At 43.9% G+C, this 23,943-nt stretch overlaps 1 protein-coding gene across 1 annotated transcript in view; it reads left to right on the top strand.

Annotated features, from left to right (window-relative positions):
- The window catches only part of Dnhd1 (dynein heavy chain domain 1), a 57,516-nt gene that overhangs the window by 5,450 nt on the left and 28,123 nt on the right, over positions 1–23,943 (top strand). Inside the window, exons 7-17 of the mRNA XM_090348267.1 lie at positions 2,137–2,293; positions 9,325–9,579; positions 9,670–9,807; positions 9,939–9,990; positions 11,922–12,196; positions 12,284–12,527; positions 19,277–19,434; positions 19,884–20,009; positions 20,112–20,388; positions 22,800–22,927; positions 23,027–23,225. Coding sequence (XP_090204393.1) covers positions 2,137–2,293; positions 9,325–9,579; positions 9,670–9,807; positions 9,939–9,990; positions 11,922–12,196; positions 12,284–12,527; positions 19,277–19,434; positions 19,884–20,009; positions 20,112–20,388; positions 22,800–22,927; positions 23,027–23,225 — 2,009 coding nt within the window. The remainder of the gene's footprint in view (positions 1–2,136; positions 2,294–9,324; positions 9,580–9,669; positions 9,808–9,938; positions 9,991–11,921; positions 12,197–12,283; positions 12,528–19,276; positions 19,435–19,883; positions 20,010–20,111; positions 20,389–22,799; positions 22,928–23,026; positions 23,226–23,943) is intronic.

The raw sequence follows: 23,943 nt of genomic DNA, 5'->3' as shown, positions 1-23,943 counted from the left end.
GCATCGCACAATCAAGTATCAAATCTTAAGTATCAAATTTAAGTGTTTGGCTCACACCTGTAATCTCAGTTTGAAGCCAACCTGGACAGAAAAATGTGTGAGACACTCATCACCAATTAACCAGCAAAAAGCCAGGAGCAGAGCAGTGGCTCACTTAATAGATTGCCAGCCTTGAGAGAAAAAAGCTAAGGGACAGAGCCCAGGCCCTGTGTTCAAGCCTCAGTACTAACACAAACACAAATTGGCTATTCTTATTTTCAGTGCTTCCTTCCCTCCCCCTTTTGAGGCTTCAGCTCCTCTTCCAAACTCATACCTATGGCTTCTGATTTGATGGCACTGAAGGAATGAGGTGGGTGGGTGAGTGGAAGACATCAGAGACTCGAAGGACTGTAATCTGGAGACTGTATCTCAAGAGGACAGTCACTACTCAATTCCAAATAAGATAGATTTTGTGTGATCAGCCCTGATTCTTTTTCCGGATTTCTTAGAAGTCCACATTTTTCTTGTGAGATTTCTTTAATATTAACCATTTGGCCCAAATTTTAATTAAAACATTGTACCAGCCAGCTATTCAATGGTATATACTAGATTTTTTTTCCAGTCTAAAATGGACACATCTTTGTCATTTTGCAATCTCTTCTCTAGACAGTTTCCACCTTCCAGTCTTGCCTGATTAAGAAGGTAAAGACTTGGGAATGAGGATACATCATAATTTAGATTCTGAAAACTAGTAAAGCACTTTACTCCTTTTGGCTTAGTTTACTGATCTGCAAACTAGGATAATTTCTGCTCAGCCAGGCACCAATGGCTCATGCCTATAATTCTATCTACTAAGGAGGCTTAGGCCTGGAGGGTACAGGTCAAAGCCAACTCAGACAGGCAAGTCCTTGAGACTTCCAGTTAACCTCCAAAAGCCAGAAGTGGAGCTGTGGTGCAAAAGGTAGAGTGCCAGCCTCAAGCAAAAAAGCTGAAAGACAGCACCCAGGTCCTGAGTTCAAACTCCAGATCTGTCACAATTTTTCTTTTTTTGTCAGTGGCGGGACTTGAACTCTGGGTTTGGGTACTGTCTCTGAACTCTTCAGCTTAAGGCTACCATCCTATGTCTTGAGCCACAGTGCCATTTTCAGTTTTCTCATGATTAATTAGAAATACGAGTCTCCCTGGACATTTGTGTCCAGGCTGGCTTTGAACCTTGATCCTCAGATCTCAGCCTCTTGAGTAGCTAGCATTACAGGTATGAGCCATGGGCTCCCTGCAACAAAATAAAAGAAAAAAGAAAAAAAAGGATTTATGCTTCTGCAATGCTAATAAGAATTAAAACACAGTTGCAGATAAGAAGTGACATAGCCATCAGTTTCTTAATCTCCACTGAATAAAAGATAGCATTTTGAGCCAGGTGCCAGTAGCTCACTTTTATAATCCTAGCTATTCCAGAGGCTGAGATCTGAGGATGGCACTTCCAAGCCAGGGCAGGCAGAAGAGTCCCCATGAAACTCTTATTCACAATTAACCATTCAAAAAACTGAAAGTAGAGCTGTGGATCAAAGTGGTAGAGCACTAGCTTTGAGCAAAAAGAGCTCAGAGACAGTGCCTAGGCCTTGAGTTCAAACCCCATAACAACAACAACAACAAAAAACAAAAAACAAAAAAAAACCCCACATTTCTTATTTTTCAGAACTGTTTTAGAGACATACACTTCTCTGGGAATAATAGAGAAAGTGAACATGAGAAGTTGCAATTTAATCACCTAGGGTCCTAAGACTCACCTGTCAACATAAATGTTTAGAACCTACAGCTTCCTTTTTCCCAAGGAAAAATCCTTATTTGTCTGTCTCTTCCTCTAAGCCAGAACTCGGGATCTACTTGTCCCTCTCTCCTAGAACCAAGGTTATGGATATAAACTCTGCACATATCTTACATTTCCCCCTCCCCGCCTCCCCAAACAATTCCCTAGCTAGCACCTTTCTGGGCTTGAACTCCTCCAGAGAATGCTGAAGAAGAGCTATAACTGCTGAGCACTGGGACTTTCACTATCTTTGCACACATTTGTGAAGTGTGGGTGCACAGGTCTAGGTCTGAGATGAGATCACAGGGGTCTAAGGAGCCAGCTCTGTTGAACTCCTCCCTCGCTTCCAGGCTTCTGCAGGAGCTTCACACTGTGTCCTGGCTGCCCAAGGACCAGAATCGGTGCTATGAGCTGCTGGACCTGCGGAGGGCTCTGGCCCGGGAGAAGTACAGGGCTCTGCGGTTGCTCCGTTACTTCCTGAATCTCTGTAAATCTATTCTTCAGCTGGTAAGAGGCTCCCATTTATTAAGACCTTTTCTCCAAACTGAGTTCCCTGGAAGTTCCAACATCCTCTTGGTTAAGCTTCTCCCAGGAACCCCTGTGTGACTCAGACAGCTGTTAGATCAAAGTCACTGACCTAGTTCTGGCTGATTTCCCTGGGATCTGGAACAGGTGAGCAAAGACTGAGATTGACATTTTCCTAAAGGTTGGTTTTAGCATAAGAGCAGAAAGGATAAAGAATAGAAGAAGTTTCTTTTGTTTGTTGTTTGTATTTGGGAATCTGGATCTTTTCTTTATACTAGGATTATCTTTTATTGGGGGGAGGGGTTTGAACTCAGGGCCTTGTGCTTGCTAGACAGTCCTCTACCATCTGAGCCACCAGACTTTTTTGTGTTAGCTATCTTTTTTTTTTTTGTGGGGCCGGGGTGGGGGGGGAAGGTGTCTGTTATGGGGCTTGAACTCTGGCCAGGAGCACTGTCCCTGAGCTCTTCAGCTCAAGTCCCATTCCCCTTTTTCTAGAGGTTAATTGGCGATAAGCCTGGGCTGGCTTTGAACCTTGATCCTCAGATTTCAGCCTCCCGAGTAGCTAGGATTACAGGTGTGAACCACCTCACTCGGCTTTGCGATTTTTTTTTTTTGCCCTACATGATCTCAAATTTAAGTCCTCTAATCTCTGCCTCCTTAGGAGATATAATTAAATGCGTGAGCCACTCCACCTGCCTCCACTTTGAATCTTTATTGAAGGGTTGTCCCTGCCTGTAATCCCAGTGCTCTGGAGGCTGAGGTGGGAGTATAAAAAAAAAGATCACAAGTTCAAGTTCTACATGGTTTACATAGTGAGTTGAAGCCAGCTGGTACTTCATAGCAATTCTGTGTCAAAAGACAAAAACAAGGGCTGGGAATGTGGCCTACATTTGAGGGCACTACATAAACAGCAATACATAAACAAAAAAAAGCTGGAAAAAATGATAAAGTGTTTAACCTTGTGCAGAAAGAAGTTCAGGGACAGTGTCTTCAGTGCTGAGATCAAGCCCCAGGACTCCAGGGCGGGTGGACAGGGGGAGCGTTTTCTGATGGTTGCTATTTCACATACTAAAAATTAATGGTGGATAAAAGATCTAAATGTGTAAGGAAAAAAGGACAAGCTTTTCAGGATTAAGCAGGTTGAGGGTTCTCAGGACAGGGAAGGATTTCTAAAGAAAATACAAAGTTGTGGGCCTAGAGGGTGGCCTAGTGGTAGAGTGCTTGCCTAGCATGAGCGAAGCCCTGGGTTTGATTCCTTGGTACCACATATCCAGAAAAGGTCAGAGTGGTGTTATGTCTCATGTAGTAGAGTGCTAGCCTTGAGAAAGCCCAAGGATAGTACCCAGGCCCTGAGTTCAAGCCCCAGGACTAGCAACAAAAAAAAAAAAAAAAAAAAAAAGGGAAGGAGAGAGAGAGAGAGAGAGAATACAAAGTTGGCCCAGAATGTGGCCTAGTGGTAGAGTGCTGAGTGCTTACCTAGCATGCATGAAGCCTTGGGTTTGATTCCTCCATACCACATACATAGAAAAAGCAAGAAGTGGTGCTGTGGCTCAAGTGGTTGAGCACTAGCCTTGAGAAAGCTCAAGGACAGTGCCTAGGCCCTGAATTCAAGCCCCACTGGAAAAAAAGAAAATACAAAGTTATAAACTACAACAAGTCAGTGAATTTGTCTATTAAAATTAAAAATACAGTGTAGTAACATCAGTGAGGGCTAGAAATGTGGCTTAGCGGTAGAGTGCTTGTCTAGCATGCATAAAGCCCTGGGTTTGATTCCTCAGTACTACATAAACAGAAAAGGCAGGAAGTGGTGCTATGGCTCAAATGGTAAAGTACTAGCCTTGAGCAAAAGAAGCTCAGCGACAGTGCCTGGGCCCTGGGTTCAAGCCCCTGGACTGAAAAAAAAAAAAACAACACAAAACGAAAAACAGTTAAATGAAAAACTAGGGGTTGGGGGAGTGGCTCAAATGGTATAGCACCTGCCTAGCAAATGAGAGGCCCTTCCCAGAAAAGAGGAGGAGGAGGAGAAAAAAGATAAGGAAGAGAAAGAATAGGAGGAAGAAAAAGTAGAAAATGAAGAGAAAGAAAAGGATAAAGAGGAGGAGGAGGAGAAGAAGGAAGAAGAAGAAAAAACATGCATGTTAGAACACTGAGAAGCTCTGTATGCTACTGCATGGAGTGGGAGAGTCTACCCTATTGGCAGTCACCATAAGAGGTGGGATGGATGGGGGAGGGAAATGGGTACCAAGACATGTGAAAGGGTATCAATGTATGTGAATTAATGCACCTTCTATCTGGCAAATGGCAAATATCATGTAACCCTTTTACTAATTACAATAAAAAAAAAGAGGTGGGATGGGAGATGGAGAACAAGAATTACCACAGCTGGTAATTGAATTGTTTTAGAGCCACGCCTGTAATTGGTGCTAAATGAATGCATTCTGCTGCCCACTACTAGAGCCAGAATACACTGGAAATATTAATGAAAATGTGTCAATTGTGGGTACTTGGTTGATATCCTTTATCCATTGCTAAGAGATTTTACCTCCAATAGATGTTCACTTTTGCTGGTTGATTTTTTTTTTCTGCTTCTGTTCAAATGATCTTGGGAATTTTTTTCATTTAGTTTGTTCATTGGAATTGCTCATCTGAGGACAAAGTTTTATTACTAGGATGAATCTGCTTCCCTCTCCCTTCCTCTCCTTTTCCCCTTTCCTCACTCTTCCCACCATCCCTTTACTCCTTCCATCTTTTCTTCCTTTTTCCTTTTGTTGAATGAATTTTCATTTTGCTTTAATTTTACCCTGATTTGGAGAGCTTCAGGATAGTAAGATAAAGTCTCATATACCTTTTTATCCAGTTTTTACAGTTGTTACATTTATTATTTATTTTCTCAAAGAACATTTTCTGTCTTAACTATAGCATAATTGCTAAACTTAACATTTTTTAAAATGCCTCCATTCCTGTTACTGCCTTACTTCTAAAGTTCTCTTCTATACACAGATTTTTGTTTGTGTCAGTACTGGGGCTTAAACTTCACTTTCCCATTCTTGCTTAGCTTTTTCATTCATAGCTAGTGCTCTGCCACTTAAGCCACACCTCCATTCCAACATTTTTCTAGTTAATTGGAGATGAAATCCTGCAGACTTTTCTTCTCAGGCTGGCTTTAAACCTTTTTCTTCTAGGTCTCCACCTCCTGAATAGCTGCTAAGATTGTAGGTGTGAGTCACTGGCTCCTGGATACAATCTTTTTTTTTTTTAAGCCAGTCCTGGGGCTTGAACTCTGGACCTAAGCACTAGCCCTGAGCTTCTTTTGCTCAAGGCTAACATTTTGCTACTTTAACCACAATGCCACTTCCAGCTTTTTCTTTTTATGTGCTACTGAGAAATCAAACCCAGGGCTTCATGCATGTTAGGCAAGCACTAAGCCACATTCCCAACCCTCTTATTATTTTGTTTTGTTGGTCATGGGACTTAAACTCTGGGCCTGGGTGCTATCCTTGAGCTCTTCAGCTCAAGGCTTCTACCCTACCCCTTGAGCCACAGCCCCACTTCCAGTTTTCTAGTGGTTAATTGGAGATAAGAGTCTTACAGTGTTTAGTGCTGGGGCCGGCTTTGGACCACGATCATCAGATCTCAGCCTCCTGAGTAGCTAGGGCTACAGGCATGAGGCACCACGCCTGGCTTAATATCCTTTTTATTTTCAGATTTCCTTTGTTAATTTGGTCTTTTTTTTTTTTTTTGGGTATGTCTCTCCCATAAACAGATGGAAGCCATTTTGTCTGGGAGACTGTCTTACAGTAGGTTTATGACATAGATTCCATTTATTTTTTCCATCCTGTCTTGGTGTTTTCTATTTCCTGTGAATTCCATTTAAACCTTCCTGTTTCTTGCCTTTCCTTGGATTGTTTACAACTTTATTGTTACTGCTTTCCTCCAATGACTTGGATGTTATACATTTTATTCTTCTATGGTTGTTCAGGTGTCACCCAGTGTCTGCTGATCAGTCTTAGGTTTCAAATCTTGATTTTGCCTCTTTGCAGACTTTTCTAGCCGAGTGGGTGGCTGCATGACTCAGTTCTGGGCAAAAAAAAAAAAAAAGTATGCATGAAAGGAACTGGAAAAGCTCTCAAGAGGAGATGGATCCAACTAAAATTCCTTTGTGAGCCTTTCCTGTCTGTTACTTGTAGTGCAAGTTGTGGTGGTGGAAAAGCCATCACCATGGTTGAAGAAAGTCAAACCGAGGTGGGGGGAGGAGCATAGGAGAAGCTTTGTGCTAACTGCAATTATTGAGCCTATGTGCCATCTATAGGGGCTTGAACTCAGGGCCTGGGCACTGTCCTCTGGCTCTCTCAAGGCTAGTGTTCTACCACTTGAGCCACAGCACCACTTTTGGCTTTTTCTATGTATGTAGTACCAAGGAATTGAACCCAGGACTTCGTGCTTGCTAGGCAGGCACTCTACCACCAGGACACACTCCAAGCCCAAGGGTTTTTTTTGTTTTGTTTCATTTTAAGTAATCAACTTGAACAGAGCTATTTTATAATTTACCTCAATAACATCATAGGTATTATGAAAAGGTTGTTCCTCTACAATTTTCAATTTGTTGCTTCAGCTATTACTTCTCTGACTGAGCACCCTTTTTAAAAGCTTCTTCATTCCTACTATATATGCTCTACAAAATAGATCTTCAAAAGTGCTTCAATTAGGATCATCTCTTAGACCAGAAATCAAGGTGGTGGGGCTAGGAATGTAGCTTAGTGGTCGAGTGCTTGCCTAGCATGTATGAAGCAGTGGGTTGGATTCCTCTGTATCACATCAACAGAAAAAGCTGGAAGTAGTGCTGTGGCTCAAGTGGCAGAGTGCTACCTTTAAGCAAAAAGAAGCTCAGGGAGTGTTCAGGTCCTGAGTTCAAGCCTCAGGGCTGGCAAGAAGAAGGAGGAGAGGAAGAGGAAATCTGAAGAGGAAGAGGAAGAAGAGAAAAAAATCTCTCTCTCTCTCTCTCTCTCTCTCTCTCTCTCTCTCTCTCTCTCTTTCTCTTTCCTCTCTAATTTTCCATAAGGCATCAATAGTATCATTTAATACTAATTTCTTTTCTCTCCTCTCAGTTTCTCTAGTCTTCTATTAATCTTACATTTACAAATCTTGGAATGTGAATTCTGAGAGTTGTTACATTCTTATTTTAAATCTACCCATTTAAATGAGCAGTATGATTCACAAATTTCTTTATTTGTCCTCTTGGATTCATTTTCCTTTGTTCGAAATACACCATTCCTTTTTTTTCCAAGGAAAATATGTGGGTGGTAAAATTTCTAAATCTTTGTGTATCTAAAATTGCCTTTGTTCATTCTCCCAACTTCACTGATGCTGTAGATTTTTAAAAATCCTTCAAAACTTATAAGTTGTTGCACCTAGTGTTGGTGTAATAAACAGCTATAGTGAATATATATGCATATATATTATAGTGTTGTTGCTTATATGACTTCACACTGAAAGTGGATTTATATTTACTATGGAGCTACCCTTTTTGGCCACTTAAGTTAAGCAATTACAAAAACAAAAAGAATTAAACCATGACAGAGGGTCACCTTTATGCCAGATGAGCCATGCGCAACTCTGGGTAATGGCAGTACACTGGACTATGGGCTGTGAAGGGGATGCTGTGGGGTTCAGGACATTGTGGGAAGTACAGAAGAGGACACTACACCAAGTCCGAGAACATGTTTGGTGTGTTGTGCCTTACTGAGGGCCCAACTGACTAAGTTTTACGTTTGTGGGTAGCAGAAATACAACCCACAAGCCAGGCGCAGTGGCTCACATCTGTAATCCTAGCTACTTGGGGGGGCTGAGATCTGAGGATCGAGGTTCAAAGCCAGCCCGGGCGCTAAAGACTGTGAGATTCTTATTTCCAATTAACCACTAGAAAATGAAGTGTCACTGTGGCTCAAGGGGTAGGACAGTAGTTCTGAGCTGAAGAACTCAGGGACAACACCCAGGCCCAAGGTAGGGCGGTAGCCTTGAGCTGAAGAGCTAAGGGACGGCGTCCAGGCCCAGAGTTCAAGCCCCATGACCCACAAAAAAAAAAAGAAAGAAAAAGAAAAAAGAATACAACCCACAGACAGCAGTCACTTCTAAACCATGCACGCTATGGATCATCACAAAGAACACGAGAGCAACAGATGACCAGTGCTCCATTTGGGTCAAAAATAGCCTTCTGTGTCTCTCTGGGGTTCTGCTCAGGACAAGATCAGAGACCCGACAACTTCAGTCAGCCTTTATAGGTTAAGAAACCTCCTACCTCTGAGAAGAACCCCAAAGGAAGTTCCTAGGATTTTCCCCACACTTCAGTTTCTTCACAGAAAGTCTGTGTCACTGCCTGGAAACAACTCCTAGGAGAAAATAAAGCAATGTCACTATTCTCAGCAGCCCACATTGCCTGGCTCTGATGGTCAGAATCCACCTCCTGGTGTGACTGCTGAGTCTCATTCTTCCAGTCTTCCCTGCACCACATCCAGGCATTGTGATGCCCTCTGAACATAGACACAGATAGGTCTGGCTCACTAGCACAAGGGATCTTTTGAATCTACATTCTCTGTTTTGTACCTTCTCTGGTCACTTAAAATCATCTAGGGACAAATCTCTGCCAAAAAGGAGCTTTTATCTAGGCACTGCTGGCTCACACTTGTAATCCTAACCACTCAGGAGGCTGAGATCTAAGGATCATGGCTGGGAAGGAAAGCCACTGAAATTTTTAACGCTAGTTAACCACCCAAAAGCCAGAAGTGGAGCTCTGGCTCCAATGGTAGAGTGCCATTCTTGAGTGAAAAAGCTAAGAGACAGCATCCAGTCCCTGAGTTCAAACCCCAGTACTGGCAAACACACAGAAAGAAAGGCGCTCTTTATGTACATAGCTAAGTTTCAGACATCAAAACTTGATGGTTTGCAGAGACCAGTGAGTGGATTGTTTATTATCCATCCTTTTTTCTTCATTGGGTTTCCTCCTTATGCCCTGCCAGATTCATGAGGACACATACCAGATGCAACACGGCCTGCAGGAGCGAGTGGAGAACTGCAAGAAACTCAGGAGCATCCAGGGCTCCTTGTATCTGCACAAGGTCCTGTTGCAGCAGCTGCAGCAGAAGCTGAGCCAGACAGAGACCTGGTTGCTACAGCTGGGAAGCTTGCACCGCTTGGTCAACTTCATGATTTGTCAGAGTGTAGTTTCAATCTTGGAAGATGAGATCACCTCTTTTGTGACCAGTATTATCCAAGTGAGGTGGTGGGTGAACATGGGAAGACAGCCAAGGGCCTGCAGTGGTGGTAGAGGAGGAAGCCATGTGCCCCATGCCCTTCCTTTCCAGGCACCTAGGGAAAAACCCTTTCTCTGGTCTCGGCTCATCTTTAATGCACACAGGCAGCTGACTCCGATGCCCCCTATTGAAAATATCATCCACAGTCTCACTGAGGGCGTGCAGTCTATCAAGACCTCTGCCCTGCAGGTATTGTGGATTGAGCAAGCTACTGGACTGCCTAGTTAATATCATCAGTCATGCAATGAGAATTCTCAGTCTGGTTAGAATTTCTTATTGTTTACCCATTTTTGCCTCCTCTCTGTATCCTGGTATTGAAGGTAATACAGTCCTCAGACCTGAAGACCTCCGAGGATTTCCTGTGTAGTGAAGGTATTTAAGGAGACTCTGATGGGTGTGTGAAGGCTGGAAAGAGGGGGAGGACAAATACAGAGCGTGGGAGGTAGACACGTGGTTTAGCCCAGAGAGTTTCATCCTTCAGTGTGGATCAAGCAGCTCTCACCATGTGTTGAAAGGTAGGGGAGTTGGAGTGGGGTGTTTTTGTTCACTACCCCATGTGATTGTGTGTGTGTATGGATTTAAAGAGTATGAATTCATTGTCCTTCCCCTAGTTTGCCCCAAACTCCATAAGGTTTATCTCCAGTGTAATAGGTACATTTTATTTACTGTTAGAATTGATTGCTAAGTTAATGTGCACTTGTTTGAAGAGTTCCTTATTCAATACTTGCTTTATTTTATACAGTGGCTTTTCATTCAGATTAAGGAATTCATTAGTATTGTGAACCTTTCAGTCCTCAACCTGTTACTCATCAGAGAAAACATTCATCTCCATATTTCCTTTGTTTATTGATACCCTTTCTCATGTCTTGGTCTTGGTCCCCATTTCCCTCCCCCCACTCCTCTCATCTTTTTTTTTTTTTTTTTGCCAGTCCTGGGACTTAAAGTCAGAGCCTGAGCACTGTCCTTGAGCTTTCTCAAGACTAGTGCTCTACCACTTGAGCCACAGCACCACTTCCATCTTTTTCTGTGTATGTGGTACCAAGGAATCAAACCCAAGACTTCATGCATGCTAGGCAAGCACTCTACCATTACGCCATGCTCCAAGCCCTCCACTTCCTCATATTCCCAAGACCAGCTATCTTTAGTTGCACTGGGTTTGCTGTTTCCTGGTGACTATTTTCAAATGACTTGAATTGTATGGCACCAGTCCCACCCTTGACTCTATATAGTCTCTTGGTTAAGTCTTCCCGTATGTATAACAAGACTTAATTCAAATGTAAAATATAGGCTCAGTGCTGGTGATCCACACACCTCCATTCCCAGCTACTCAGGAAGCTGAATAATGCAGGGTCAAGATTTGAAACCTGCCTGGGTAGAAAAACCCAGGCTTCTTTATTCATTTTTTATTGTTATTATAAAGGTGATATACAGAATGATTACAGCTACATAAATCAGGTATCTAGTACATTTCTTTTTGGACAGTGTCACCCCTTCCCACACTCTTTCCCAATTGTTACCTCCCAACAGTGTCTACTGAGTACCACTCAAAACAGGAACTTTTTCTTTCTTTTTTTTTTTTTTGTCATGGGACTTGACCTCTGGACCTGGGCATTGTCCCTGAAATCTTCAGCTCAAGGCTACTGCCCTACCTTGAACCACAGCGCCACTTTTTCAAAGCAGGAACTTTTAAACAATGCACATTGATAGAAACAGATTTTTATTTTTTTTTTGCCAGTTTACTAGATCCTAAAAATGTTAAGGGGGTGGTACCAGGCTCAGATAGTGACAACTGGCCAATTCAGCATCTCCTCTCACTTCCTCTTCTATTCCACAGAGGATTATGTCCTATAAATTACAAACTCCCAACTCCCTTGCAGCTATGTATCATATGACTTCCCATTCAGGGAGGGAAAAGACAGAGATCATACCATCCACTCTGCAGACTCTGCACAGCAGAGGCAATGTGTTTTGTTCCTAGTGTAGGGGAGACATTCTGATTTGCCAATGAACAGAAAGTCTCCAGATGCTTCACCGAGAGTGGCTCATTACTCTGTAGCCCACTTAAAACATTGCGCATTTCCCTTTCTGCTTGTACAGAATAAATTCCTTCCTGTACATGTTGAATTCTGACTAGAAAGCTCTCTCCATGGGTCTGATGAACTGTGTTGATGCTATTGATGTGCGTAAACTTAGGGGCAGGAATCAGATATGCAGGGACATGTGTTATACAGACACTCTGAGAGAAAGGCTGTGTGGGAGCTCTGGGGGCTCTCATAATCCGTTAACCTCCTATGCTCCACTAGAGGAAGATAATGAAGAGGACGTGGACCCAGACACAGAATTCCAGCTACCCAAGTTCCACAGCCAGTCCATCAATGCTGTTCGAATGTTCTGTGGCCCCTCAATAGGATTTGTGTTACCCTGGAAGTCTCAGGCAGACAGAAGTGATATCCTGGAGGTCTGTGGGCACCGAATACGGGGCCATTATTTGCCCAACAATTATGACCAGCTGCAGGTGGATTTGGACAACAGCTTCCGAATCCAGCATGCTCTAACCATACAAAAGGCACTGCTGAAGGTAAGAAGCAGAGATTTCTGGCCTGCAATTCTGCTCGCTTCTTTTCCTAGCCACTGCCTCTGTCTTAGGCCCCCTGTCTTCCCCTAGGACATGCTGTGGGAGGTACAGGAATTCTGCAGGGAACATGAGTGGGTCACAGTCATTTATGAGTTCCTGAACGCCTGGGGGCCTAAGAAGCTGGAGGGCTTTCGAGGCTGTGCTGTCAAGGACTACATAGCACTGGTGACCAGCCTGAATGTCTGGCATACCCAAGTCTCTGAAATGTCTGTGGAGTTGCTCACAAAAGGCAAGCTGCTGCTGCTGAGCTGCCAAGATATACAGAGACAGCTAAGTGAGTATTGCCGGGCTCTGTTCCTTCTCTCTAGTCACGTAGCCTGCCAAGGGCCATGGATGTCCAACTTTGGCACAGGCTCCTTTTGAACAAAGAAGCTTCCCAGAGCCCCAGTTCCCAGTCCCTTCCCTTTTGTCATCAAATATGATTATTCCCATCACATATGATTTGATTCCCATCAAATATATGATTACTGACAGATAGCCTCTATTATAGCTCCATGTATTCCCTAGATTTCTCAGTAATCATGTTTCTGTTCAAAATTATTTTGTTTTAAAATATCTGTTTAAAAATTTTTTTTTGAACTCAGGGCCTAGACACTATCTTTAGCTTTGCTACTTACAACTGGTGCTCAACCACTCAAGCCATCGCTCTACTTTTTAGGTTTTTTGTTTTTTGGTTTTTTTTTTTCTGGTGTTTAATTGGAGATATGATTCTCACAGATGTTTCTGCCCAGGCAGACTTTGTTTCTTAGATCTCAGCCTCCTGAGTTGCTACATTTATAGGCATGAGCAGCGCTCAGCACTCACTGCATTTTTAGGGTGTACACATAGTTTATACCACATGTGGTAGAGAAAAAATTTAGCCTGTTGCTTGGGCTGCTGATCTGTTTCTTCAGTCATACTCAAGAATCTAGGGTGTCTCCTCCCTGAAGATAGTGTGTCAGAGTTTTATCCCACAGTGTGCATGTGTACAGACTCACTCTCTAGCCCATCTTTCCTCACTCTATAATTCTTAACTCCCGTGGGTGAAGTGGAAGAAAATGATCTACCTAATTAAAAAAGAGCTCTTTTCATTTTTAAGTGGCCGCTTTGGTCTAGTTCAGTCTATTGTGGGTAATTGATCATACCACAGCCTCGGGTTATTTTTATTCTTAAGTGTCCTCTGCTCTCTTTTCCTTCCCCAGATGCTGTCTGATTCTTCGAGGGCGGGGGCTTCCAGGTTGCATGGTCTTCTTTGTACATCCTTTATACATCCTTGTGCGGTTCCAGGTCTCTTGTGCTTCTGGTGCCATGTCCTGGGCTGTGAAAACCGTGACCTAGTAGAGTCTCTAGTGCCTTCCTTCCCTGGCTCAGCCCCACATTGGTTCTTGCTAGCAGATCCTCAGGATTTGAATCAATCCCTCACTGAGTCTGGCCATGCCCATAGCGTTTCTTTCATGGTCACCCACCACACAACATAGGAACCTTATTCCGTCTTACTGGTGTTCAGCTCCTCTGTTAGGTTTGGTGTCTCCTGCCATTTGGGAGCTCTGGGGATTTTGTTGCCAGTTACTATGGTTTGAACTAAGGAACCTGAGTGATGTCCCTTCACATTTTTTAAGCCAGTTCTGGGGCTTGAACTCAGGGCCTGAGCATTGTCCTTGGGCTTTCCCAAGGCTAGAGCTCTATCACTTGAGCCACAGCACCATTTACAGCTTTTTTTATGTATGTGGTACCAAGGAATCGAACTCGGGTATTCATGCATGCTAGACAAGCACTCTACCACTAGGCCAAACTCCTGGCCCCTCCCTCCACTTTTTCTGCACAAGGATAGCACTCTACCACTTGAGCCAGAGCTCCACTTCTGGCTGTTTGGTGGATAATTGGAGATAAGAGTCTCATAGACTTTCCAACTGGCTTCAAATCAGAATCCTCAAAACTCAGCCTCCTCAGAAACTAGGATAGTAAGCATGAGCTATCAGGGCCTGGTCAGAGACTGCTTTCTACTATAACACATCATTGCATGATTTCTACTGTGTAAGTGACTGGTTTGTATTGGCTCAAGGACACCCTAAAAGTTCCACATAGAATAAAGGACTCAGCCACATTCGCTCTGCTTTCTCCTAGGCAATCTAAGTTTATATCCTTTTGTTGCTTCCTACCTCAGGTCAAATTCCAGTTGTTGATGCCCCTGAGAAAATCTGGTTTACAGCTAGGAGTTTGCCTATTGGTAGGGTGCTTGCCTAGCATGCATGAAGACCTGGGTTTGATTCCTTGGTACCACATACACAGAAAAAGCCGGAAGTGATACTGTGGCTCAAGTGATAGAGCAATGGCCTTGAGAAAGCCCAAGAGCAGTGCTCAGGCCCTGAGTTCATGCCCCAGGACTGGCAAAAAAAAAATCTTGTTTACATCGCAGTGTTGTCTACTCTTTATATCTCACCCCCTGTGTATTGGAAGGATGACGCATGCCTCAGCCTAGGAGCTGAGCTTGGAGAGTCTCATGGGCAAGGTTAAGAAGTCATCTGTTCATTTAGGAGATAGGGAGTTTTCTAATCCAGTTAGGCTTCCCAAAGATAGCAATAACAATACCTACTTCCTGTAGAATCTAGGTACTATTAGACAACACACACACACACACACACACACACTCTTGCTGCTTTATGAAAGTAAGAGGTCTTAGAATTGGGGCCTGGAAAGAGAGAGCTTGAATGTGCTTCCCTGTGAAGCCTTTCCTGTCTCTCTTTGCTCCTCAACAGATGAATGCAAATTCTAGCTCTGTGGGGAGGGGTGCTCAGAGCTGGCAAGGCAGGGACGGGGCAATCTTTGATCTGGACTCCTTTGGACCCTGCGCCTCTCCTCTAGATGTGTGTGTTGTCTTTCTTGTTTGTTAGTTTCTTGGTTTCTAGTTCAAGATCAATTGGTCTCTTCAAATGAGCTGCCAGGAAGTAAGAAGCCTGGCTGGTTTTCACTTGCTTTGTGTGAAAGGATCACTGAGCTTCAGTTTCTGTGTGCAGCCAGAGCATGCTAATGTAATCACTCAGGACAAGAGCAAGGACTAAATGAGACATATTATTCCAACACTGACTACAGAAAGCAGCAGTGATTTTTCACTTCATCCTCTTCCATCTTCTTTCATCCTTCTTGCTGATCACATTTTACCTTCTTACCTCTAACTGTGGGCATCATGTTCCCGAGCTTCCTTCGACAGTGAACAGCATACTGATCCTCTGGTAACTTAGCTTCACAGGAAACTAGAGGTCATCCTTTACTCCTCCTCCTGCTCCTTAATCTGCTACCCCAACATTCCAAACCTTTCCATCCTTCTGTCCCCTAACCATCTCTCAAATCGGTTTTTCCATTCCGTTCCAGCTGTAGCTCCCGGTCCTGAGCCCTGATGTTTTATCAAGCCATTTCTCCTTTGTGCCATGTGGTGGCACTGTTTCCCTTGCCCAGCCTTTTCCTAGCTGCTGCTACTGGTCCAAATATGGCACCATTGCCTAGCTATCTTATGGGCCAGAGAAATAGTTTTAAAAGTATAAGTACATCTTTTGGCATTCTGTTAAACATAGGCTATCCTCTGTGATCTCCCCAGCTTTATGCTTTGTTCTTCTCAGCCTTGGTGCCAGGATCTCCTGGTTTGTTTTTCCATGGTTCAGAAAGTACCATACCCAATATGGTTCCCAGTACCTGCTCTTAGAGCCCACTAGCCCATTTTTCAGTTACAGAGATGTTAATGGGAGATAGGCAAGTTTACTTTTCAGATAATATTTACATACATGCACACTCTTATATAAGGTGACCTTTAAAAATTTGAAATAAGATTAGCAGCACACTAGCAACCTTAAAATATACTCATATTCTGCTGTTTCTTGAATAATCTGATGAATAAACTTAGGCCCGTGTCTACGTTTAGATATTTTATTCATATTTATAAGATATAATGGAATGAAGGCTATATATTTTACACTCAGGCTGCCTGAGTTTAATTTCTTTTTCTTCTACTACTGTGTAGTACTCTTAGCAGCTTAGTCTTCTCATTAAAAAAAAAGTATAAATAGGGCTGGGAGCGTAGCCTAGTGGTAGAGTGCTCACCTAGCATGCACAACGCACTAGGTTTCATTCCCCGGTAGCACATACTCAGACAAAGCCAGAAGTGGTGCTGTGGCTCAAGTGGCAGAGCAAAAGTGTCCAAGGACAGTGCCTAGGCTCTGAACTCAAGCCCCAGGACTGGCAAAAAAGAAAAGTATAAATAAAATACTCAAAGAGAATCAGTAAGGATAGGATTGGATAATTTTTAGTATACAGTAAGCCCTTCATATACTGAATTTGGTGAAATACCGTATTTCTACTTTGCATTTTGCTCTTTGGGACATATTTTAACTTAAGAAGCATCTTGTAATGGGTGACCTGTCAAAGTTCAGAGGGCATCATTTTCCTTTTTAATTTTTTTTGTAAGTCATGAGGCTTAAACTCTAGGCCTGGGCAAAAATTGCTCAGGGATAGTACGCTACTATTTTGAGCCACAGCACCACTTTTGGTTTTCCTGGTGGCTATCTGGAGATATGAGTCCCACAGTCTTCCCAGCCTCAGCTGCCTGTGAACCATCAATCCTATGATCTCAGTCTCCTGAGTAGCTAGGAAAACAGTTGTGACACAATAGCACCTGGCCCATTTTTCTTCTCAGTGGTACCTGAAATAATGTGTGCTTCATAATTAAGAATATCAAATCTAAGATTCTAAGTGTCAGATGGCTATTGTTCTTTGTGACATTCTGGGATCATCTTTTTTTTTTTTTTTTTTTTTTGCCAGTTGTGGTGCTGAACTCAGGGCCTGAGCACTGTCCTTGGGCTTTCCTCAAGACTAGAGCTCTACCACTTGAGCCACAGCACCACTTCCAACTTTTTTCTATATATGTGGTACCGAGAAATCGAACTCGGGTCTTCGTGCATGCTAGGCAAAGCACTCTACCACTAGGCCAAACTCCCGGCCCTCATCTTTTTTTTAATTAAAGAATTTATTAACATTGATTTTTATATCATATTTTTTTTGCCAGTCCTGGGCTTGGGCTCAGGGCCTGAGCACTGTCCTTGGACTTTCCCAAGGCTAGAGCTCTACCACTTGAGCCTCAGCACCACTTCCGGCTTTTTTCTATGTATGTGGTACTGAGGAATCGAACCTGGGTCTTCGTGCATGCTAGGCAAACACTCTACCACTAGGCCAAACTCCCAGCCCCTTATATCATATTTTAAATGTCATGTTTAACAAACAAGTATTCAAGAAAGGAACACAATCACTGGCACTTAGGTTTTAGAAATAATTAAAATTAAGCTGAGGGTTTGTATGTCATAGATACATACTAATCTATGTAAGAAAATATTATGTCTATAGAGTATGTCTATAGAGATTTTTATGTCTATGTAGTTATGTTCATGTCTCCAAGACCATGTCCATAGCATTGGGTATGCAAATATTGAGTCCTCACTCTTGTACTCTTTGGATTTAATAGCCACATATTAAGGATACCATGCGCTTTTTGTTCCTTTGGTCTTGACTTGTCTCACTCAACATGATTCGCTCTAGCTTCATCCACTTTCCAGCAAATGCCATTATTTTATCTTGTCTGTTGGCTATGTAGAATTCCATTGTATGTATGTATGTATGTATGTATATATATATATATGTATGTATATATATCACATTTTTGTATAGGATCATCATCTAATCCCATACCCACCTAAGCAAATTTCCTTTTAACACTTGAATGCAAAAAAAAAACAAAACAAAACAAAAACAAACAAACCAAGCTGAGCATTGTGAACTCCTGTAATCCCGGCACTTGGGAGGAGAGTTTCAAGTCCTAAGGGCTCTCTAATGATTCCAAAGCTATCTTGACAAGGTCAGTGAGACCCTGTTTCAAAACAAAAAACAAAGTCAGATTACAGTCTCTTCTTTGACTTTCCTGTGCTAGGGGTGAGGCAGTAAGACTGGGAAAAAAATCACACACTGACTCAGGCACTTGCTATTCATGAACATATCATTTCCTTGCCTTGGTACCTACCATACCAGTGGCTCACACCTATAATCCTAGCTACTTAGGAGGCTGACATCTAGAGCATCAGAGTTCAAAGACAACCTGGGCAGAAAAAATATGTAAGATTCCGTCTCTAAAATTAACCAGCAGAAAGACAAACTGGAGGCTTGGCTCAAGTGGTAAGAGTGCCCGCTATACAAACAAGCCGAGTTAGTGCAAGGCCCTGAGCTGAAGCCCCAATATCACCAAAAAAGGGAAAAATACAACCCGAACTACTCAACACAGTCAACTCCAGTGTCCTTTTCCTCAAGGAAGAATGTGCCAGAACCCTATCCCTGCACTGCGCCACACCAGGGACTCCTGACTGCTCATTTGTAAATTTGTCTCTGTTCCCATCTTGTGAGAAAACTTTGTTTTCTCATCATTCACCTTATTATATTTTTTTGCAGAGTGAATTGGTGGTCTCCCATTTTTCTAGGCATGTACTCTGCCCATTAAGACATGCCTCCAGAATATTTTCTTTTCTGCGTTTAGTTGTTTTTCAAATTGAGTCTTGGGCTTTTTGTCTGGACTGGCCTTGTCTCTGAGCTTCTTTTTCTTGCTCAAGGCTAGCACTCTACCACTTGAGCTAGAGCACCGCTTCTGTGTATTTCTGTGTATGTGATACAGAGGAATCAAACCCAGGGCTTTGTGCATGCTAGGCAAGCACTCTACCATTAAGCCACATTCCCAGCCCCTGGAGGAACTTTAGTCCTCCACTTTCCACCCCCTGAGTAGCTGGAAAGATAGGCACACACCCCTATACTCAGCCCTTGCCTGTTCACTCTATATACTAGGTGCAAGTACAAAGCAGCTTGTTGGAAACTGGGTAGAGGTATAGTCAGCATTTAAGGAGTGTGGGAAAGAGTTCTTGATGTGGATCCCCCATCAGCCCTTTCTATTTTGGACACATAGTCTTCCCAGAGCACCCCCTTTTTTGTGTGCCCTCTAACACCTAACTCTTCTGCCTGCAGAATCCGGGCTGGACAAAATTAGGAGGGACCTTCTCAGACAGGTACAGGATGAATGTTGGAAACGAAGTAAGAAACTAATATCCGACCTCAACGACTATGTGCACATCTTCCAGACCATCAGCTCAGACATTCACACCATTGCACGATGCTCCCAGAAGGTGTGCTCTCCCCACCCGACCCCCTCAGCTGACCCAAGGCCCACTCTGTCCATCTGCCCTGAACTTCACTGAGGCCCAATGCGCTTGGTGTGTCAAGTAATCTGCACTTGGGAAGTCTTGCCTTGTTCACACAGCACTGGGTTTCCTCATGTCAGGAGGCCACACTAATGCAGTCTCGCTTCCAACGATAAGGTTCTGCTCTCTGGGCCAATCAGATAAGGGCTCTGTTGACCTATCAGGGTGGTAGCTCATGGGAGACAACTAGACTGCTTTTATAGACCTTGGTCACAGGGGATCCTATTCCAGATCACCGCTGATCCCAGATAGTTCAAAGGTCATGGCTGAATATGGAGCCTCCACTGAGGAGGCAGGGATATCCTTTGTGGGGGTGGGTCAGAAGGGATAGGCGGAGTTGTAGGGGTGCTGGACTCATGCTGTAACCCCTGCAGTTGAATGAAGCAAATGAACAGTACACCCAGCTGGAAACTCGAACAGAATATGTCCGATCTCTCCATGAACTGCTTCGAAGCTACTTCAATCTATTCAGTGGTGAGAACGAGGCGCTAGATGTCTCGGTGAGAGGACACTTCACCTTGTCTTCCACTAGCTCCTCTTTGTCCCCCATCTCGCACAAGCCACATCCACTCATGACCCTATGATTTCTCCTCCCCCACCAGCTTCTGGAAATGTGGGAGACATTTCAGTTTGAGAAAAGCCAGGCCACTGAGTTCCTGTTGAGCAAGCAACATTCCATCCTGCCTAAGCTGCAGCAGCTGATGTCAGCAGCCGTGGCTGAGCTGGAAGACCTGCTTGACAAGGCCCTGTCTGATCCCTTCATGGACCCTACGCAAGACCAGAGGAGCACTGAGCAACAGCTCGTATCTCTGGAGCATCAATACGAGACAACCACCAAATACTTCAAAGAGCTCCGCTATGCCTACCTCACGCTAACTGGTAAAGATGACCGGCAACTCCCTCTACGAACAGCCCTCTGTCAACCCCTGGGACCCTAAGTAAACCCCAGGAATCACAGGCCTCCACTGATTGCTGGATAAGCCAGGAATGCTGACACACTGCTGTAACTCCAGCAAGGTAGAGATAAAAGGATTGTGGTTTGAGAGCAGCCTATACAAGTTAGCCAGACCCTATCTCAAGCCAAGCTTTGTGAATAAATAAACTTAGCCCAAGGGATGTTCAGGCAGATGAAAATGAAAAAAAAAAAAAAAAAAAGAAAAAGATATGACCCGTATGAGAGTAACAGCACCAGCTTAACAAATGTGAGGCTTTGAATTTAAACGCTGGTACCAGCAATCCTGGAACCCCAAACAGAAAAACAAGCCATGTGTGAGGGTGCATACCCTGTGGTCCCAACTATAGGGGAGGCGGAGGTAGAAGGATCATGATCTGAAGTCAGCCTTGGGCAAACAAGACCCTAGATGAAAAACAGCTAAACAGAAAAGGTTGGACATGACAAATCATAGAGCACCAGTATTGCAAAAATAAAGAGTCATGGTGTGTGTGTGTGTGTGTGTGTGTGTGTGTGTGTGTGTGTGTGTGTACAAAACCTTCATATACTGCATATTTCAGATGTTGTACTAGGGGTAAGGATATAAGGGTCTCATGATGGGGAAAATAAATCGTTGAATCTGAGTGTGTCCTTCAAACGTGATAGGCTCAGGGGCTGAAATACCATGTGGGAGAAATATGTGTCTTCATTCTAGAATCAGTCTTTGTGTAGCTGGGCTCACTGTGGTCCTATTCTAAGCAGCAGGCCGCAGATAAGAGCAGGTGTGAATGTTGCGGAAATTGCCTCTGTCCAAGGTAAAGCAGAATTTCAAAGAACACGCACATGTGCAGTCTGTGGCTGCATGCTTGAGTTTTGGTCATTCTGGAGATGGAACAAAGCAAACTTTTCTGCCCAGGCCAGCCTCAAACTGTTACCCTGCAGATCTCAGTCTTCTAAGCTTAGGAGTTCAGTTGTGAGTCACCTAGCGTAAGAATGACCCTCTTATAGCGACAACCTTAACTGTTACTTGATACCTTAAGACCATTAGAAATGTAATGTACACTACTATAGAGTTATGATTAGTTACCAGTTATTTCTGGCATATATCTCTCAACTGGTTGTAAAATAGTTAAGAGCTAATGCAGAAGCTTTGCAGATGAAATAACTACCAGTAGTAAAAACAACAGTGTTATCATTTATTCTTATATGGGTCACATCTTTTTTTTTTCCACTTTTATCTGCCTGAACATCCGTTGGGCTGAGTTTATTTATTCATTCATTTAACATATGTTTGTTCAGTGTCTATTCTGTTAGCAGGTTTGAGGTACATTAATGAGCAAATAGGAAAACACCCATTGTACTCAGTACTACTATCACTTGGGGAGAAAGACAATAAATAATAAACTAAATTAGGTAGATCTTAGAATCTTAGAAAGTAATAGTGATCTAGAAAAAAGAGATTCAGGGTGCTGGGTAGATGAATAGGGATTTTTTTTTTTTGGTTGTGAGGCTTGAACTCAGAACCTGGGCACTAGCCCTGAGTTTTTTTTGCCCTTAAGGATAAGGCTCTACCACTTTGAGTCACAGCTCCACTTCTGATTTTCTGGTGGTTAATTGGAGATAAGACTGTCACGGACTTTCTTATCTGGGCTGGCTTCGAATCATGATCCTCAGATCTAAACCTCCTGAGTAGGTAGGATTACAAGCATGAGTCACCAGTGGCTGGCTGCAATGTGCATGTAGGGCAGGAGGGGGGATCCTAAGGCCTGAACTCAGGGCCTGAGGACTGTCCCTAATCCTTTCTTACTCAAAGCTAGCTCTCTATAATTGGGCTACTCTATTTCAGGCTTTTCGGTGATTAATTGAAGATAAGAGTTTCATGGACCTTCCTGCTTGCCCAGGCTGGCTTTGAACCACAGCCCTCAGATTCCATCTTCCTGAGTAGCCAGGACTACAGTCACTGGCTGGCAGATAGCAATTTTTAATAGAATAGTCTGCAGAGACTTCATTAAGAAGGGGCTGGTTGGACAAGGCTTTGGAATTGGTTAGCCCCATTGTTTTCTGTAGGAAGAATATTCCAGAAAGAATGAACTGCAAGGCAAAGGCATACCTGGTACTTCCAAACCACAATAGAGAGCCAGAGGAGACCCTTCCCTTTCAGAGCCATCATGTTTCCCAGATATTCTTTCCTCAGAATATTTGCCTTTTAGATAGGCTCCACTAACTTTGCTGTTGAGCTCAGTAGTTTAACACACATGGGCGGCAGCAGCAGCAGCAGAAGCGGCATTTTCTGGGCCCTCTCTTCTGTCTTTATGGGCTTTTGAGCATGTTCCAGGACTCAGCCAGCCCTATCCCACAGGCCAAGTCAGTCCTATATCTTTGCCCGCCCTCGGGACCCATCCTATACTGATGCAGCAGCGTATCTGGCACCTGTACCGAGTCATCTCTGAGAATCTCAGCGAGTGGAAGTGCCTGGCTTTTGCTAAGGTGCCCACACTCCTTCTGGGAGCCCCTCCCCCTGGGAGGGGAAGGGAGGGGGGTGCTCAGGAATGGCTTCCAGCTGACAGTGAGTCCTTTCACATGCAGTTCAACCTGTCCATGGCCCAGGAGAAGACAGACATCTGGCTGACAGAGGCAGCACGGATGAGCTCAACTCTGGGGGTGCACAGCCCGGTGCTGCAGCGCTGCATGCGCATACTCGAGGAGTTTCGCAGCTACCTGCCCTTGCTCACCAAGCTCAGCAGTCTCCACCCTCAGAGCCTCAACTGCCAATCCCTCTTCCGAGGTGTGTGATTGCTTAGTCAGGGGAAGGGAAGAAGACTCTAGGAGCAATCCAACAAAGCAGTTCCCTGCTGCTCCTGCTGGAAACTGCTCTTCAGTTGTTTTCTACTCTTGCCCCCCCCCTCTCCTTTTTACCTCCCTCCCTCCCTTCCTCCTTCCCTCCCTCTCTCTCTCTCCCTTCCTTCCTTTGTTGTGCTGGTACTGGGCTTGAACTCAGGGGCTACAGCCTATTGTTTAATTGAGAGTCTCATGGACTTTCCTGCCTAGGCTGGCTTCAGACTTTGATCCTCAGGTATCCTCCTGTGTTGCTAATATGAACCACTGGTCCCTGGCTCTCATACATCTTTTTTTTTTTTTTTTTTTTTTTGCCAGTCCTGGGGTTTGAACTCAGGGCCTAGGCACTGTCCTTGGACACTTTTGCTCAAGACTAGTGCTCTGCCACTTGAGCCACAGCACCACTTCCGGGCTTTTCTGGGTATGTGGTACCAAGGAATCGAACCCAGGGCTTTGTGCATGCTAGGCAACCACTCTACCACTAGGTCACACACCTGGCCTTCCCATATATCTTAAACTCCTTTCCCTTACAGGGACAAAAGAGAATTCTAATCTTCCTCATTACCATCACAAATGCTTGCAGTTGATAGGATGGGGGCTCAGGCTAGGCTTCTGAGTTTCTGGCTCTAGATCTACAGAGTAGGTCTTAAGGTCAGAGCTGCTTTCTT

This window comes from Megascapheus bottae, chromosome 16 (assembly GCF_031878675.1).
Source record: "Megascapheus bottae isolate mThoBot1 chromosome 16, mThoBot2.hap1, whole genome shotgun sequence".
NCBI classification, from domain to species: domain Eukaryota; kingdom Metazoa; phylum Chordata; class Mammalia; order Rodentia; family Geomyidae; genus Megascapheus; species Megascapheus bottae.
Note: the sequence above shows the minus strand (reverse complement) of the source record. Positions and strands in the feature narration are given on the sequence as shown.